An 18,620-nucleotide genomic window follows, 5' to 3' on the forward strand; every position below is an offset into this window, starting at 1 on the left:
TACTCTGTATCTAACCCCGTGCTGTACCTGTCCTGGGAGTGTTTGATGGGGACAGTATAGAGGGAGCTTTACTCTGTATCTAACCCCGTGCTGTACCTGTCCTGGGAGTGTTTGATGGGGACAGTGTAGAGGGAGTTGACTCTGTATCTAACCCTGTGCTGTAAAAGGCCTCTGAGCCTACGTTAGGTACAAAGTAAACCCCTTGTATCCTTTCCTTTGACTCCTCAATATGGATTCAGAGGAACCTTATTGTATTAATATTTAGTGTCTAATTCGCAGAACTGCTAATGTGTTAAGCTAGTGAAGGCTGAAGATTTAATGGGAATTCATGACTCCTGCACAACTGTTTCATATCAACTGGAGATGGGTTTGAATTTGACCAAGCTCATCTTACCTTGGACCCTGCAACTAAAGGATATTGTCATCTCCTCCTATTATAACCAGGCCAAAACTTGAATGGGCAATGGTGTGGCTGAATATTGGAAGGTACTCTATCCTTTGAAATCTTACTCTCTTCACCATGGACAACACAACAGCCTGTATTGGCCTATTGTCTGTAAATATATTACAAAATGACCCAAGAGGCTTTACACAAGGTATTTATTCTACAAAATATGCCACTGAGCCATTTATTAGGATACCTGGCAAATGCTGATCAAACAGGTCGCTTTAAGGATTGTCTTGTAGGAGAGAGAGAAAGTGAGGTGGAGAGGTTTGAGGAGAAAATTCTAGAGTTTAGGGATCAGGAAGCTGAAAGCAGGTTCACCAATGGCAGGGCGGTTAAAACTGGGGAGTGCATCGGGCCAGGCTGGAGCAGCACAGAGAGCTGGGAGGGTAATCGGGATGGAGAAGGTTACAGAGTTAGGGAGGGATGAGGCCATGGAGGAGACATACACAAGGATGTGATTTTAAATTTGAGGCATTTCTGGACCGGGAGCCAATGTGGGTGAGCGAGTTCAGAGGTGATGGGGGAACAGAGCTTGGTGTGAGTTAGGAGACGGACTGCAGTCTAGGCCTTACCTGTTCAGCTGATGTTGATCTCCTGATCTCAGGTCATCCCAAGGACTCTTGGGCGGTTCAGCGTACATGATAGGCTGTTGACAGTGTAGTGTTATGGGAGAAACATGGCCAGGAGAGGACCAGTACATCGAAGGACTCAAACTTTGCCTCACAATCGTGCCATCCGGTCCACCAGTGTCGTTGGGCATGCCGTATCCCAGTATAGAGGGGCGATAGAAGGCAAGTGAGGGGTATTCATTTGGTGAAGGAATGCAAATAGGACCGTGCTCAGACAGACTGGGCACAGAATTACTGTACTGGGGCTGACTGGGTCCAGCCAGAGGAGAGTTTTTAATCTGGGTTTCTATTGGTCCAGTTCGCAGTTCTTGTAGCTCAGACATCGCAGATTCCTTCATCGGTGACGTTGCCATGTTTGAAGTGCAGGTCCCTCGGAGAAAGAACTTGTTTGGAGATCTTCGATCATAAAACCATTGCGTCTTCTCACTGGAAAAGAAAGAGCAGAAAGAAAAACAGTAATTTTCTCCTGAAATAAAAACTGTAAAACGTAAACAGAACGTGAGGAGACAGCGGGGACGGACTCACGGCCTGTGGGGTGGTGCCTATCGGGGTGGTTATCGGGGTGCCTATCGGGGTGGTGGTTATCGGGGTGGTGCCTATCGGGGTGGTTATCGGGGTGCCTATCGGGGTGGTGGTTATCGGGGTGGCCTGGCAGTCTTTAGGGTGCCAGTGTTGTTGATTTTGAGCCAAGCAGTGCCAGGGACGGTATTCTCACACTGTGTACAGTGCCAGGGACAGTATTCTCACACTGTGCACAGTGCCAGGGATGGTATTCTCACACTGTGTACAGTGCCAGGGACGGTATTCTCACACTGTGCACAGTGCCAGGGACGGTATTCTCACACTGTGTACAGTGCCAGGGACGGTATTCTCACACTGTGCACAGTGCCAGGGACGGTATTCTCACACTGTGTACAGTGCCAGGGACGGTATTCTCCTCACGATGCCCTGGTAAGCGCACACCTGGAGCACTGGGTACAGTTCTGGACACCACGTTTCAGGAAGGACATATTGGCCTGGGAAATATTCCAGCACAAATCAGATTGATTAGATTAGGTGAGATTATGGGGCGTGATTACATAAACTCGTGTTATACTCCCTGGTTTATGGATGGTTAAAGGGTGATGTGCATTAAGGCTTTTAGGCTTTTGAAAAAAATTGATCGGTTAGAGTGAGAGAGACTGGTTCTGCTGGTGTCCAGAAGATGGTGAGGTCAGGTCAGAGCCAGGTCACTGTGGGGAGAAATGAGGAAACGTCTCTTCATGCGGAAGGTGGTAGGAGCAGGTAACTCCCGTCCACCAAAAGCAGGAAATGCTGGCTCAATTAATCATTTAAAATCTGTGACCAATCCATTGTTGCTATATTAGGGTAAAATTGGAAATGGAGGCCAGGCTGGTATATGGAGTTAGGATATAGATTAGAGGTAGTCCCAATGAATGGTGGGTAAGGCTTGAGGGGCTGAATGGTCAACTCCTGTTCCTATTTCTTATATTCTTAGGAATCAATGAACAGAGAATTCGCTCCTAACACGTCTTTCTTTCTCTTTCAGCTTTCCCCCGGTCACACAGAGTGGCCACAATAGGCCACCTTAATCTCAACCATCCTTCTTTGGATTTGGTGGGTGGTTTTACAGCCAGATGCCCTTCTTACCGCTAACCCTCTTCCGCAGTTATTCCGTCTTGGAACCAGCTCCAGCCCTCGCTGGCCTTGCCGACACCAGTGGCTGCGGTGAGCCCTTTGTTATGTAAAAAAGTCAGTCCTGTTTTGCAGGTACTGAATTCAAAAGCAACATCTCTAAGGCCTACAAAAGCATGATACCAAATTAAAGTTAACATGGCTCTACAATTTGACGAACTAATGCAAATCCTTCTGTAATTTTTTTAATTCATTCATGGGATGTGGGTGTCGCTGGCTGGGTCAGCATTTATTGCCCATCCCTAGTTGCTCTTGAGAAGGTGGTGGTGAGCTGCCTTCTTGAACCGCTGCAGTCCATGTGGTGTAGGTACACCCACAGTGCTGTTAGGGAGAGAATTCCAGGGTTTTGACCCAGTGACAGTGAAGGAACGGCCGATATATTTCCAAGTCAGGATGGTGAGTGATGTGGATGGGAACTTCCAGGTGATGGTGTTCCCCATGTATCTGCTGCCCTTGTCCTTCTAGGTGGTAGTGGTTGTGGGTTTGGAAGGTGCTGTCTAAGGAGCCTTGGTGAATTCCTGCAGCGCATCTTGTAAATGGTACACACTGCTGCTACTGTGTGTCGGCAGTGGAGGGAGTGAATGTTTGTGGATGTGGTGCCAATCAAGCAGGCTGCTTTGTCCTGGATGGTGTCAAGCTTCTTGAGTGTTGTGGGAGCTGCACTCATCCAGGCAAGTGGGGAGTATTCCATCACACTCCTGACTTGTGCCTTGTAGATGGCTTTGGGGAGTCAGGAGGTGAGTTACTCTCTGTAGAATTCCCAGCCTTTGACCTGGTCTTGTAGCCACAGTATTTATATGGCTAGTCCAGTTCAGTTTCTGGTCAATGGTAACCCCCAGGATGTTGATAGTGGGGGATTCAGTGATGGTAATGCCATTGAATGTCAAGGAGCAATGGCTAGATTCTCTCTTGTTGGAGATGCAAACATATGAATTAGGAGCAGGAGTGGGCCACTCGGCCCCTCGAGCCTGTTCTGCCATTCAATAAGATCATGGCTGACCCGATTGTAAACTCAACTTCATATTCCCACCTACTCCCATATAACAATTCTCCCCCTTGTTTACCAAGAACCTATCTACCTCTGCCTTAAAAATATTCCAAGACTCAGCTTGCACCTATTTTGAGGAATGGAGTTCCAAAGAGCATCAACCCACAGAGAGAAAAAAATTCTCCTCATCTCTTTTAAATGGGTGGCCCCTTATTTTTAAACAGTGACCCCTAGTTCTAGATTCTTCCACAAGAGGAAACATCGTCTCCATTTCCACCCTGTCAAGACCCCTGAGGATCTTGTGTTTCAATCAAATTGCCTCTTACTCTTCTAAACTCCAGTGGATACAAGCCTAACCTGTCCAACCTTTCCTCATATTCCTGGTATTAGTCTAGTAAACCTTCTCTGAACTGCTTCCAATGCATAATTAAGGAGACCAATACTGCACACACAATACTCCAGATCTGGTCGCACCAATGTCCTGTATAACTGAAGCATAACCTCCCTACTTTTGTAATCAATTCCCCTCACAATAAATGATAACATTCCATTAAATTTCTGAATTACTTGCTCTACCTGCAGTTAGGAAATAGAGATAGTTTAAGTCAGTTATATTTGTACTTTTTGGGTGTTAGGAATGAGCTTTAGCTTTAATGTTTAAGTTTGATTTGTATTATTGTATCTGTATGTTAAGAAAAGGTCAACTTGAATTTTGGTTCCACTTTAAAAGGTGTCTACGTTTCTAATGAAAGTTTTACGACTGTTGTGGCTAAGTTAAACAAACAAGAGTAGAGAAACTGGGCTGTTACCTAGCAACAAGGGTCCAGAGAGGCAGATCCCTCCCACTGACACACACAGGAGAAGCTATAAACAGCAGTTTGATTTGGAAGCTATTTGAGTTCTGTTGGTTTTGAAAGTAGCTACCAGGAAAGACTGGAGCAAAGGGGACAGATAGCTAGTCCCAAGCTAAAGAGAAAAGCTCAAAATCCAGGGAGTAGAACAGGAGAAAGTCCCATGAAGACCTTCTAGTCAAAGGAAGGACAGGAACCTGGAAAGGCCCTGTTAAGTGAAGAGTGAGGGGCAGAGAGGAAGGCTCCAAGCTTTAGGTTAAATAGAAAAAAGCTGCAGAAAGCAGATTTAAAGCGAAAACATCTTGAAAGAGGCAGGAAGGACCAAAGAGACATCTGAAGGTCTGTAACTCTTTGCTATGGGCATGTTAAGCAGTGGTACTATTGACAGCTAAGTCAGTGAGAGAGAGTGCGTGGAAGACAGCCTGAGTGCATCAGGTGTCCTAGGGAAGAGGAACATCAGAAAGAGAGTTTGAAACTCTGGAGGTGAACTCCTGCAGAAGGCATCTGAGAAAGCATCAGTTTGGGAGAAGATTCCAAAGCGAGTTCTTAGAGAATGGAGATTGCCAAAATTGACAGTTTCACATTTTCCCACATTATACTCTATTTGCTAGATCTTTGCCAACTCACTTAACCTATCTGTATCCCTTCACATCTTACTTTCCTATCTATCTTTGCATCATCTGCAAATTTAGCAACCATATATTTAGTTCCTTCATTCAAGTCATTTATATAAATTGTGTAAATTGAGGCCCCAGCACTGATCCCTGTGGCACACACTCATCACATCCTGCCAACCAGAAGATGAGCCATTTATGTCTGCTCTCTGTTTCCTGTTAGCTAGCCAATCTTCTATCAATGCCAATATTGTTACCCCCTACCCCATGAGCTTTTATTTTCCACAATAACTTTTGATGTGGCACCTTATCAAATGCCTTCTGGAAATCTAAGTACAGTACATCCACTGATTCCCCTTCATCCACAGCACATGTTACCTCTTCAAAGAACTCCAATAAATAAAACATAATTTCCCTTTCAGAAAACCATATTGACTCTGCCTGATTACCTTGAATTTATCTAAGTGCCCTGCTATGATGCCTTTAATAATAGCTTCTAACATTTTCCCCATGACAGGTGTTAAGCTAACTCGCCTATAGTTTCCTGCTTTCTGTCTCCCTTTCTGAATAAAGGAGTTATATTCACTATTTTGCAATCTAATGGAACCTTCCCCAAATCTAGGGAATTTTGGAAAATTAAAATGAATGCATCAACTATCTCACTAGCCACTTCTTTTAAGAGCCTAGGATGAAGTCCATCAGAACCCAGGGACTTGTCAGTCCACAGCTCCAACAAGTTCCTCAGTACCAATTCCCTAGTGATTGTAATTTTCTTGAGTTCCTCCCTCCGTTACATTTCCTGATTTACAGCTATTTCTGTGATGTTACTTGTATCCTCTATAGTGAAGACTGAAGCAAAATACCTGTTCAATTCATCTGCCATCTCCTCATTTTCTATTATTAATTCCCCAGACTCGCTTTCTACAGGACCAATGCTCACTTTAACTCCTTTCTTAAAAATCTATAGAAACCCTTACTATCTATCTTTATATTTCTAGCTAGCTTTCTTGTGCACTCCAATTTCCCTCCTTATTCATCTTTTAGTCATCCTTTGCTGTTTTTTATATTTTGTTAAATCTTCTGACTGGTCTCCCATTGTTGCACAATTATAAGCTTTTTCTTTAACTTTGATGATGTCTTTAACTTTCTTAGTTAACTACGGGTGGTGGGTCCTCACCTTGGAATTTTTCTTTCTCGTTGGAATGTATCTATTCTGTGTATTTTGAAATATCCTCTTAAATGTCTGCCACTGCATCTCTATGGATCTATCCCTTAACCTCATTTGCCAGCTCACTTTAATTAGCTCTACTTGCATGCCCTCATAATTGTCGTTGTTTAAGTTTAAAATACTAGTCTTAGAACCACTCTTCTCTCCCTCAAACTGAATGTAAAATTTAATCATATTATGATCACTGCTACCTAGGGGGGCCTTCACTTTGAGGTCATTAATTAATCCTATCTCATTGCATAATATCAGGCCGAGTATAGCCTGCTCTCTGGTTGGCTCCAAAACGTGCTTTTCTAAGAAGCTATCCTGAAAACATTCTATGAACTCCTCATTTACGCTACCTTTGCCCATCTGATTTTTCCCATCTATATGTAAATTAAAATCCCCCATGATTATCGCCATGCCTTTCTGACAACCTCCCATTATTTCTTCCTTTATACCCTGTCCTACCATATGGTTACTGTTCGGGAGCCTGTACACCACACCCACAAGTGGCTTCTTTCCTTTATCATTTCTCATCTCTATCCAAACCGCTTCTACATCCTGGATTCCTAAACTTAGGTCATCCCTCTCTATTGTGCTAATACCATCATTAATTAACAGAGCCACTCCTCCACCTTTTCCTAACTTCCTGTCCTTCCTAAATGTCACAAATCCTGCAATGTTCACATCCCAATCCTGCAGCCATGTCTCTGTAATGGCTGTCAGGTCATATTCATTTATTTCTATTTGTGCTATCAATTCACCTGTTTTGTTTCGAATGCTATGTGCATTCAGATACAGTGCCTCTAGTCTTGTCCTTTTTGTTATGTTTGTAGTGTCTAGCCTTATTCACTGATTTACTCTTAGATTTTTACTCTTTGTCTCTTCCTGTCATGATCTGTTTACCCTTTACCATATTAATACCTTTCTCTCTTGTCTTGTCTCAACTCTTTGATTGAACACATCTCCCCAAATTTGATCCTTTGCCCCCATTATTTAGTTTAAAACCCTCTCTACTTCCCTAGTTATGCGGTTCGCAAGAGCTCTGGTCCCAGCATGGTTCAGGTGTAGACCATCCCAACGGTATAGCCCGCACTTTCCCCAGTTACTGGTGCCAATGCCCCACACACCGGAACCCACTTCTCCCACATCAGTCTTTGAGCCACGCATTCACCTCTCTAATTTGCTGTACCCTATGCCAATTTGCACACAGCTCAGGTAATCATCCACCTTTGAGGATCTTCTTTTTAATTTAGTGCCTAGCTCCTCATATTCTCTATGCAAAAGCCTCTTTCCTTGTCCTGCCTATGTCACTGGTACCTACATGGATCACAACAACTGGATCCACCCCCTCCCACTGCAAGCTCCTCTCCAGCCTTGAGCAGATATCCTGAACCCTGGCACCGGGCAGGCAACAAAGCTGTCTGGACTCTCGCTCTTTGCTACAGAGAACAGTGTCAATCCCCCTTACTAAACTGTCCCCTACTACCACTACATTCCTTTTTATTCCACCTACTTGGATGGCTTCCTGTACCACAGTGCCATGGTCAATTGGCTCATCCACCCTGCAGCCCCCACTCACATCCAAACAAGCTGAGAGAACTTCAGACCTGCTGGACAATTGCAGAGTCTCACACTCCTGCTGTCTGGGTCCCCTTACCTGCCTCACTCACAGTCACATCCTACTGCCCCTGGCCACTGACCAAATCAGAAGACCCTATCCTAGGTGATGTGACTGTCTCCTGGTATAAAGCATCCAAGTAGCTTTCCCCCTCCCTGATGTGTCGCAGACTCTGCAGCTCAGCCTCCAGTTCAATGACTCTGAGCCAAAGTTCCTCAAGCTGCAAACACTTACTACAGACGTGTTTTCCCTGGATCACAATGTTACCCAGGAGCTCCCACATGCTACAGCCTTGACACATCACAGAATCACAGAATAACACAGTGCAGAAGAGGCCCTTCGGCCCATCGAGTCTGCACCGAAACCTGACCTACCGACCTAATCCCATTTACCAGCACTTGGCCCATAGCCTTGAATGTTATGACGTGCCAAGTGCTCATCCAGGTACTTTTTAAAGGATGTGAGGCAACCCGCCTCTACCACCCTCCCAGGCAGCGCATTCCAGACCATCACCACCCTCTGGGTAAAAAGGTTTTTCCTCACATCCCCCCTAAACCTCCTGCCCCTCACCTTGAACTTGTGTCCCCTCGTGACTGACCCTTCAACTAAGGGGAACAGCTGCTCCCTATCCACCCTGTCCATGCCCCTCATAATCTTGTACACCTCAATCAGGTCGCCCCTCAGTCTTCTCTGCTCCACGAAAACAACCCAAGTCTATCCAACCTCTCTTCATAACTTAAATGTTTCATCCCAGGCAACATCCTGGTGAATCTCCTCTGCACCTCCTCCAGTGCAATCACATCCTTCCTATAATGTGGCGACCAGAACTGCACACAGTACTCCAGCTGTGGCCTCACCAAGGTTCTATACAACTCCAACATGACCTCCCTACTTTTGTAATCTATGCCTCGATTGAGAAAGGCAAGTGTCCCATATGCCTTTTTCACCACCCCACTAACATGCCCCTCTGCCTTCAGAGATCTATGGACACACACGCCAAGGTCCCTTTGTTCCTCAGAACTTCCTAGTGTCATGCCGTTCATTGAATACTTCCTTGTCAAATTACTCCTTCCAAAGTGTATCACCTCACCCTTTTCAGGGTTAAATTCCATCTGCCACTTATCTGCCCATTTGACCATCCCATCTATATCTTCCTGTAGCCCAAGACACTCAACCTCACTGTTAACCACCCGGCCAATCTTTGTGTCATCCGCAAACTTACTAATCCTACCCCCCACATAGTGATCTATGTCGTTTATATAAATGATGAATAATAGGGGACCCAGCACAGATCCCTGTGGTACACCACTGGACACTGGCTTCCAGTCACTAAAGCATCCTTCTGTCATCACCCTCTGTCTCCTACAACTAAGCCAATTTTGAATCCACCTTATCAAATTACCCTGTATCCCATGTGCATTTGCCTTCTTTATAAGTCTGCTATGTGGGACTTTGTCAAAGGCTTTGCTAAAATCCATATAAACTACATCAACTACACTACCCTTATCTACACACCTAGTCACCTCCTCAAAAAATTCAATCAAATTTGTTAGGCATGACCTCCCTCTGACAAAGCCATGCTGACTATCCCTGATCAAACCTTGCCTCTCCAAATGGAAATAGATTCTGCCCTTCAGAACTTTCTGCAATTGTTTCCCTACCACTGATGTGAGACTCACTGGTCTGTAGTTCCCTGGCTTATCTTTACAACCCTTCTTAAATAGCGGAACCACATTAGCTGTTCTCCAGTCCTCTGGCACCTCCCCCATGGCCAGAGGGGAATTAAAAATTTGGGTCAGAGCCCCTGCGATCTCCTTCCTTGCCTCCCTCAGCAGTCTGGGACACAAATCATCCGGACCTAGAGATTTGTCCACTTTTAAGCCTGCCAACACCTCCAATACCTTGTCATTCCCTATATCAATTTGCTCAAGAACCTCGGAGTCTCTCTCCCCGAGTTCCATACCTTCATCCTCATTCTCTTGGGTGAAGACGGACGTGAAGTATTTGTTCAACATTCTAGCGATGTCCTCTGGCTCCACCCATAGACTGTCCCCTTGGTCCCTTATGGGCCTTACTCTTTCCCTGGTTATCCTCTTCCCATTGATATACTTATAGAATATCTTGGGATTTTCCCTACTTTTACCAGCCAGAGCTTTCTCATATCCCCTCTTTGCTCTCCTAATTGCTTTCTTAAGCTCCACCCTGCACTTTCTGTACTCCACTAATGCCTCCGCTGATTTGCTCCCCTTGTACCTGCTAAAAGCCTCTCTTTTCCTTCTCATCGTAACCTGAATATCTCTGGTCATCCATGGTTCTCTGGGCTTGTTATCCTTCCTATCACCCTAGAGGGAACATGTTGAACCTGTACCCTCCCCATTTCCTTTTTGAACACCCCCCACTGCTCTTCTGTAGATTTCCCCACAAGTAACTGTTCCCAGTCTACCTTGGCCAGATCCTGCCTTATTTTATTAAAATCCACTCTCCCCCAATCCAAAACATTTTTTTGTAACTTGTCTATTTCTTTGTCCATAACAAGCTTAAACTGTACCATGTTGTGGTCGCTATCACTAAAATGCTCCCCCACCACCACCTCAGCCACCTGTCCGGCTTCATTCCCCAGAATTAGGTCCAGCACTGCACCGTCCCTTGTTGGACCCTCTACATATTGACCTAAAAATTCTCCTGTACACATTTCAAGAAATCCACTCCATCCAAGCCCTTAACACTATGTCTATTCCAATTAATGTTGGGAAAGTTGAAATCACCTAATATAATTACCCTATTGTTATTGTTTTTACACACCTCCGCTAATTGTGCACATATTTACTCCTCAATTTGCTGCAGACTATCTGGGGGTCTATAATAAACACCTAACAATGTGGCTGCCCCTTTTTTATTCCTGTCACCTGTCCTGCCATCCTTAATGTGTTCTAGTTAACTAGTTAATTATGTTATTCAATCGTTTATTTTCCTTATTCTTCTTTTGGCCATTGTCTGGCACTTGTGTGGCGCGAATGTTATTTGCCATTTATCAGCCCAATCAGGATATTGTCCAGGTCTTGCAGCATTTGGACATGGGCTGCTTCAGTATCTGAGGAGTCGCGAATGGTGCTGAACATTGTGCAATCATCAGCAAACATCCCCACTTCTGACCTTATGATGGAAGGAAGGTCATTGATGAAGCAGTTGAAGATGGTTGGGCCTAGGACACTACCCTGAGGAACTCCTGCAGTGATGTCCCGGAGCTGAGATGATTGACCCCCAACAGCCACAACCATCTTCCTTCGTGCTAGGTATGACTCCAACCAGCGGAGAGTTTTCCCTGATTCCCATCAATTTCAAATTTGCAGGTGCTGTTTGATGTAAAACACAGGCAAATGCTATCTTGATGTCAAAGGCATTCATCTCAGAGACTGATGGAGTGCCGTACTGTCGGAGGGTCAGTACTGAGGGAGTGCCGCACTGTCGGAGGGTCAGTACTGAGGGAGTGCCGCACTGTCGGAGGATCAGTACTGAGGGAGTGCTGCACTGTCGGAGGGTCAGTACTGAGGCAGTGCTGCACTGTAGGAGGGTCAGTACTGATGAGCACCACACTGTCAGAAGTTTGGTATTGGGGGAGTGCTGCGCTGTCAGAAGGCCAGAACTGAGTGAGCTTAAATGCTCGCTATCTAACCCCATGTCTGCTCTGGCAATCTTTTATGGGGACAGTGTAGAGGGAGCTTTACTCTGTATCTAACTCCGTGCTGTACCTGTCCTGGGAGTGTTTGATGGGAACAGTGTAGAGGGAGCTTTACTCTGTATCTAACCCTGTGCTGTACCTGTCCTGGGAGTGTTTGATGGGGACAGTGTAGAGGGAGCTTTACTCTGTATCTAACCCCGTGCTGTGTCTGTCCTGGGAGTGTTTGATGGGGACAGTGTAGAGGGAGCTTTACTCTGTATCTAACCCCGTGCTGTACCTGTCCTGGGAGTGTTTGATGGGGACAGTGTAGAAGGAGCTTTACTCTGTATCTAACCCCGTGCTGTACCTGTCCTGGGAGTGTTTGATGGGGACAGTGTAGAGGGAGCTTTACTCTGTATCTAGCCCCGTGCTGTGTCTGTCCTGGGAGTGTTTGATGGGGACAGTGTAGAGGGAGCTTTACTCTGTATCTAACCCCGTGCTGTGTCTGTCCTGGGAGTGTTTGATGGGGACAGTGTAGAGGGAGTTTTACTCTGTATCTAACCCCGTGCTGTACCTGCCCTGGGAGTGTTTGATGGGGACAGTGTAGAAGGAGCTTTACTCTGTATCTAACCCTGTGCTGTACCTGTCCTGGGAGTGTTTGATGGGGACAGTGTAGACGGAGATTTACTCTGTATCTAACCCCGTGCTGTACCTGTCCTGGGAGTGTTTGATGGGGACAGTGTAGACGGAGATTTACTCTGTATCTAACCCCGTGCTGTACCTGTCCTGGGAGTGTTTGATGGGGACTGTGTAGAGGGAGCTTTACTCTGTATCTAACCCCGTGCTGTACCTGTCCTGGGAGTGTTTGATGGGGACAGTGTAGAGCCTAGTTCATGCTGGGACTTTTCGCTACTGAAACTGGGTGTGTAAAGTGTTCCAATTCTGAGCATGATCCAAATTTTGGATAAAAAGTTTGTTAAAATTGGAAGTGAAAATGTGACATTGCACAGCCTGGTCTCTGGAGGAGGGTTTGAGCTGCTAACACTGGCAGGATTGAAATACCCAACAAATTAAAAAATTAACCTCATGAGCATTGCGGTGATAAAACCCTCGGAGAATGGTTACGGGGGCATCAAGGGAACTGTGCTTTTCTAAACTTTCCTTTGAACGTTTTTATGAGTTACAGAAATGTGAAATGGGAGAAGCTGTTTGACTGACAGTCAAGACACATCCAATCTCTTCCCATTTAGCCATAAGCCGGGGAGCTGGTACGGTGATTGGCATTTTGGGCAACCAACAGTGAGAGTGTGAGCGTGGCATGGTTTAAGGTCATGCGATGAATCCTCAGGAAGATGTCCAACAAGTGTTGGCAACCCCTCGTCACGGCAGAGAGCTGTTACAGGCAAGAGTGGGGAGTTAGTCAACGTCTGTGAATGTTTTCCAGGGCATCTGTGCAACGGGTGCTCGAGAGAGAGAGAGTTTGGAAGGTGGCTGAGGCTGCGGCTGTAGGTGCTGCGCTGAGACTACACTTTGAAAACTGCTCTTTGTAGTTACAGAATTATGAGTGAACAACTGGTTTCTTCTAGGGCACCAAGGCCAGGGCTCCAATCGCTCCGCCCAAAATCCCCGGCCAATGGAAATTTTTTCAAAGTGACAAAATGCAAACACGTGCCCAGAAAATTCTCACCCCATCAATTAAAGAGGCAGTCACAGGGGTTACTGAAATGTCGGGAATAAGCTGCCAAGAGAAACATTATCCTGGGACAGATTCGAATTGCTTTATTTTACAATAACACCCATCGAGCTTTGGAATCCGATTAATCAAATTACAGTTAGCTGTGAAATAGATCCAGCAATTCCTGCCGGGAATTTGCTGATGGGATTTGTCTGCCAGACTAGTTTTCCAGAGAACAGGAATTCAAATCTCACTGTTGGGATTTAAGGTTGTTTGAGAATTTGCAGTTAGGAAATAAGAAGCTGGCACAAGCGAAAATCACTGCAAAGCTGTCCAATTGTTGTCACAGCCCAGCTGGTTCACAGAGTGTCCTTCAGGGACATAAACTCAGACATAGTGGTATTGTTGCTGGACTAGTAATCCAGAGGCCCAGGGTAATGCTCTGGGGTCCTGGGTTCGAATCCCACTATGGCAGATGATGGAATTTGAATTCGATAAAAATCTGGAATTAAAAGTCTGATGATGACCATGAAACCATTGTCGATTGTTGTAAAAACCCATCTGGTTCACTAATGCCCTTTAGGGAAGGAAATCTGCTGTCCTTACCTGGTCTGGCCTACATGTGACTCCAGACCCATCCCACAGCAATGTGGTTGACTCTCAAATGTCCTCTTAACAAATAGGGGATGGGCAATAAATGCTGGTCTCGCCAGCGATGCCCACAACCCATGAATGAATAAAAAAAAATCCTTCCTCCAGTCTGGGCCTATATGTGACTCCAGTCCCACAACAACTCGGTTGACTATTAAGAGTCCTCCTGTAACGGCCGTGCAGGACACTCAGTTTGTTTCAAATCGTGAACCAATATCATGTTTCAAGACATTCAAGACAACCCACCATCACCTCAGGGAGTGCCCTGTTTGACCCTGCCTCCATCACACTCTCAGGCAGTGCATTCTAGAACCTAACCACTTCCTGTGTGAAAACGTTTCTCCTCATGTCTCCATTGCTCCTTTTGCCAATTATCTTAAACTTGCGCCCTCTGGTTCTCAATCCTTCCACCAATGGGAACAGTTTCTCCCCATCCACTGTATCCAGACCCATCATGAATTTGAACACCTCTATCAAATCTCCTCTCAACCTTCTCTTCTCCCAGAGGAACAGTCCCAGCTTCTCCAAAATATTCACGTAACCAAAGTCCCTCATCCCAGGAGCCATTCTTGTGAATCTTTTCTGCACCCACTCCAACACCTTCACATCCTTCCTGGAGTGTGCCACCCAGAACTGGAAACAATTCTCCAACTGAGGCTGAACCAGTGGTTTATAAAGGTTTATCGTAATGTCTACAAAGTTTTGTTTGGCCATTTCACACTTGAACATTACAGGACATGGCGTCAGTGTCCAGAATCCCTCACCGGGGGCACCCGCCATTTCGGGACAGGAGGTGTGTTCGATTGGCTGGACACAACTTCACTCTGTCTAATCCCAGCTGTGTCAGGCTTAGAAGCTGTCAAACAACAACAACTTATATTTATATAGCTTCAGGGAAAAATGTGAAGTTATTCACTTCAGCCGGAAAAACAGAAATGCAGAGTATTTTTTAAATGAGAGATTGGGAAGTGTTGATGTCCAAAGGGACCCGGGGCCAATCCTTGTTCATAAGTCACTGAAAGCTAACACTCAGGTGTAACAAGCAATCAGGAAGGCTAATGGTATGTGGGCCTTTAATACAAGAGGATTGGAGTACAGGAATAAAGAAGTCTCGCTGCAATTGTATAGAGTCTTGGTGAGACCACCCCTGGAGTATTGTGGACAGTTTTGGAAGGATATACTTGCCGAACCAGCACATCTTTGGAGCACTCGGAGGACACCCACATGGACGGGGCAAGCTCCACACATACAGACACGCGAGGTCAGGGTTGAACCCACATCCTGGAGCTGTGAGGCAGCGGCACTAACCACCATGCCACCCCCTTAACAGGTTTCTACGTATTAAAAACATCACGGGAGACGGGGATAGTGTGGGAAATGGCATGGAGGCAGAAGAGAGGAGCCAAGTAGCCTACTCCTGCTCCTATTCCCTATGCTCCTTTAATGTAACGAAACATTCCAAGGTGTTTTACAGGGGCAATATCAAACATCGAGCCACAAAAGGAGATATTAGGTCAGATGACCAAACGCTTGGTCAAAGGTTTTAAGGAAGGGAGAAAGGCAGAGAGGCAGAGAGGTGCCGGGAGGGAATTCCAGAGCTTGGAGCAGAGGCAAGTGAAGGCATGGCCAACAATGGTGGAAGGATTAAAATTGGGAAGGTTAAGGAGGCCAGAATTAGAGGAGTGCAGATATCTCTGAGCGTTGTGGGGCTCGAGGAGATTAGTGATAGGGAGGGATGAGGCCATGCAGAGATTTGAAAACAAGGAAGGAAAAATGCACAGGGTTATGGGGAGAAGGTGAGGAAATGGCGTTAGGTGAGCTGCTCATTCTGAGAGTCAGTGCGGACACGATGGTCCAATAACCTCCTCCTGCACTGTAACAATTCTGGGATTCTATGGGGAATGAAAGTTTCCAAATCATTATGTTGCTTTGCAAGTGAATGAGTGAGAAAAGCGGTGATAGGGGAATGGGACTTGCTGCAAGTTAAGGCGGGCACATAGGCAACCTCAAATTACAGAGGGTAGAATGTGGGAGAGCGGCCAGGAGAGCGGCCAGGAGAGCGGCCAGGAGAGCGGCCAGGAGAGCGCTGGAATAGTCAATACTAGAGGTAACAAAGGTGGCAATGAGGGTTCCAGCAGATTACCTGAGACAGTTCATCGATGGAAATAGGCAGTCTTAGGAGGTGGCACAGATGAGGTCGGAAGCTCATCTTGGGGTCCAATGTGACACCAAGGTTGCTAACAGACTGGTTTAATCTCAGGCTGCTGGCAAGGAGAGGGATGGAGTCGGAGGCGAGGAAATGGAGTTTGCAGCCGCACTGAAAAAGATGGCGTCAGTCTTCCTGATATCTAAAAGGAGGAAATTTCTGCTCATCCAGTACTGGAAAGTGTTACCTCAGGGAGGCTTCATGTGTTGGTCCCAATGGAGCTTTTGTACAATTCTCTTCTATCCCCTCCTGAAAGCCATCTTACCCTCTTCCTCATGCTCTCCCTCCCCTCCCCTCCCCTCCGCACCCCACCCTCTCCTGTAACTCAGGCTCTTTGGACCATTCTTCCCAAGATCTCCTCACTCCCACATTCCACAAGAGATGAAAAGATTTGCATAAAAGCAAAATACTGCGGATGCTGAAATAACAACAGAAAGTGCTGGAAATACTCAGCAGGTCTGACAGTATCTGTGGAGAGGGAAACACAGTTAACGTTTCGAGTCCGTATGACTCTTCTTCAGGAAAGATTTGCATTTCTGAAGCATCATTGCACCTCAGGACATCCCAAATCAGTTTACAGTCAATGAAGTGTAGTCACCATTATAACGTAGGAAACACAGCAGCTAATTTGCACACAGCAAGATCCCACAGTGGTACAATAAATGGTCAGTTCATATTTTTAGCGACGTTGATTGAGTGATAAATATTGGCCAGGATACTCAGCAGAACTTATACAAATAGTGGCCACAGGATTTTTTTTACATCTACCTGAAGGGGCAGAACAGGCCTCGGTTTAACATCTCATCTGAAAGACGGCACTTCCAACAGTGCAGCACTCCCTCAGTGCTGCACTATGAGTGTCCGCCTAGGTCTCTGGAGTGGGACTTGAACTCATGACCTTCTTATTCAGAGGTAAGCGTGCTACCCACTGAGCCACAGATAATCCATTTAAACGACAAGCTTGGCATCACTTTATCACGATTTCTCCACTTGCTTCACTTTCTCTCCCAGTGTTTACAAGCCTAGAGCTGCACTTCACTCTGAACTTTGGACCACTCTGCACAGCAAAGAGAGAGGAATGGAGATTGGGGACTAGTGGTCGGTGGAGTTTCAATTCTTTATAGGCTAACACTCAGCACCGATTAACCAAACAAACCAGAAACGTCAAACCCAATCACATTCCCACCACATTAATCCAAAATCCATCTTCCTTCTATTCTCCTCCATATTATTCCCCCCTCACCCCACCCACTGCCCAAAAAACCCTGCCCTACAGTGAACGTCAGTGAGGAGAAACAGCTCCCTAATAGAGGTCAGGGGCCAAAGTTTAACGGCCTCACAACAGAGTGTGCGTTATCACTGAAAGCCTGATACTGAGGGTAGAGAGTATAAGAGAGAGAAAGTCTTATAACTGTGAGTCCTATCCTGAGGGTGAGTTATGTAATAGAGTGTGTATGTTAGCTGACAGCGTTATAGTAAGGGTGCAGAGTCTAATTGTGAGATTGTTATATATGACAGCGTTATTGGATGTGTAACAGAGAGAGGGAGAGAAATAATTGAGTGTTTATGGAAATTGTGTTATCCTAGCATGTAAAACATTCCAGAAAGCCCTGCATTAAAACCGGAGCTTTCATACAGACCTTGCAGGAGTTCCACGGTCCCTGGGATACCTCAACCTCCAGGCCAGCTGCTCCCTCCGCCCCACAGGTAACAACGAGAGCTGGAGGTCAGGGAGATGCTGGCACAGTGTGCGCAGGTCAGCCTGGACTCAGTCCGGTGTTAAGCAGACAGGCACCTTTCCATCCTTGCCCCCTTTGACTGCAGTCTGCGCTCTACCCCACTCACCTGCCTGACCAAAGCGAGAGGAGCGGACGAGAGGATTCCCCCAGGCAGTGGGCAGACAGCATAGACTGACAGACAGACAGACAGACTTCAACACTGCCGAATGATCAAGGTTCAAAGGTGGTAGCACGACGTGGTCAAGCACATCCACTTATCAGCTTGAACCTAGTGGCACAGCTGCTTTCATACAACATCGGGTAAATGATTCACTCCTGGTTTAGAGATGAAGTTAATCTGGACCCCAACCAGACCTGCCCATCATCCTGCCCTGATTTTAAAGCATAAACTCACAATCTCTATTGCTCTGTCACCATGACTCAGGGTAGGAGGCAGGTGGTCAGGGTGGGGGAGACGGGGGAAGCACACTGATTACAGAAACAACAGGTCTTAGGTTAACACCCATGTCCAGGGTCTTGAGCACATAATCCAGGCTGACACTCCCAGCGCAGTACTGAGGGAGTGCTGTACTGTCCGAGGTGCTATCTTTCAGATCAGACATAAACAGAGATCCCCGTGTGCTCTCTCAGTTGGA

The 18,620-nt window shown here is 46.1% G+C and overlaps 1 protein-coding gene across 2 annotated transcripts in view; it reads right to left on the minus strand.

Moving 5' to 3' along the window:
- esr2a (estrogen receptor 2a) overlaps positions 1 to 18,244 on the minus strand; it is a 145,152-nt gene extending 126,908 nt beyond the window's left edge. Inside the window, exons 1-2 of one of the 2 annotated variants that reach the window (XM_078561959.1) lie at positions 17,887 to 18,244; positions 1,021 to 1,503 (exon numbers count right to left, since the gene is read on the minus strand). In XM_078561959.1, coding sequence (XP_078418085.1) covers positions 1,021 to 1,430 — 410 coding nt within the window. In that variant the 5' untranslated portion in view covers positions 1,431 to 1,503; positions 17,887 to 18,244. The remainder of the gene's footprint in view (positions 1 to 1,020; positions 1,504 to 17,886) is intronic. The other variant, XM_078561960.1, reaches the window with a different exon arrangement.
- Positions 18,245 to 18,620: the final 376 nt, after the last annotated feature.

This window comes from Cetorhinus maximus, chromosome 18 (genome assembly GCF_964194155.1).
Source record: "Cetorhinus maximus chromosome 18, sCetMax3.hap1.1, whole genome shotgun sequence".
Classification (NCBI taxonomy): Eukaryota; Metazoa; Chordata; class Chondrichthyes; order Lamniformes; family Cetorhinidae; genus Cetorhinus; species Cetorhinus maximus.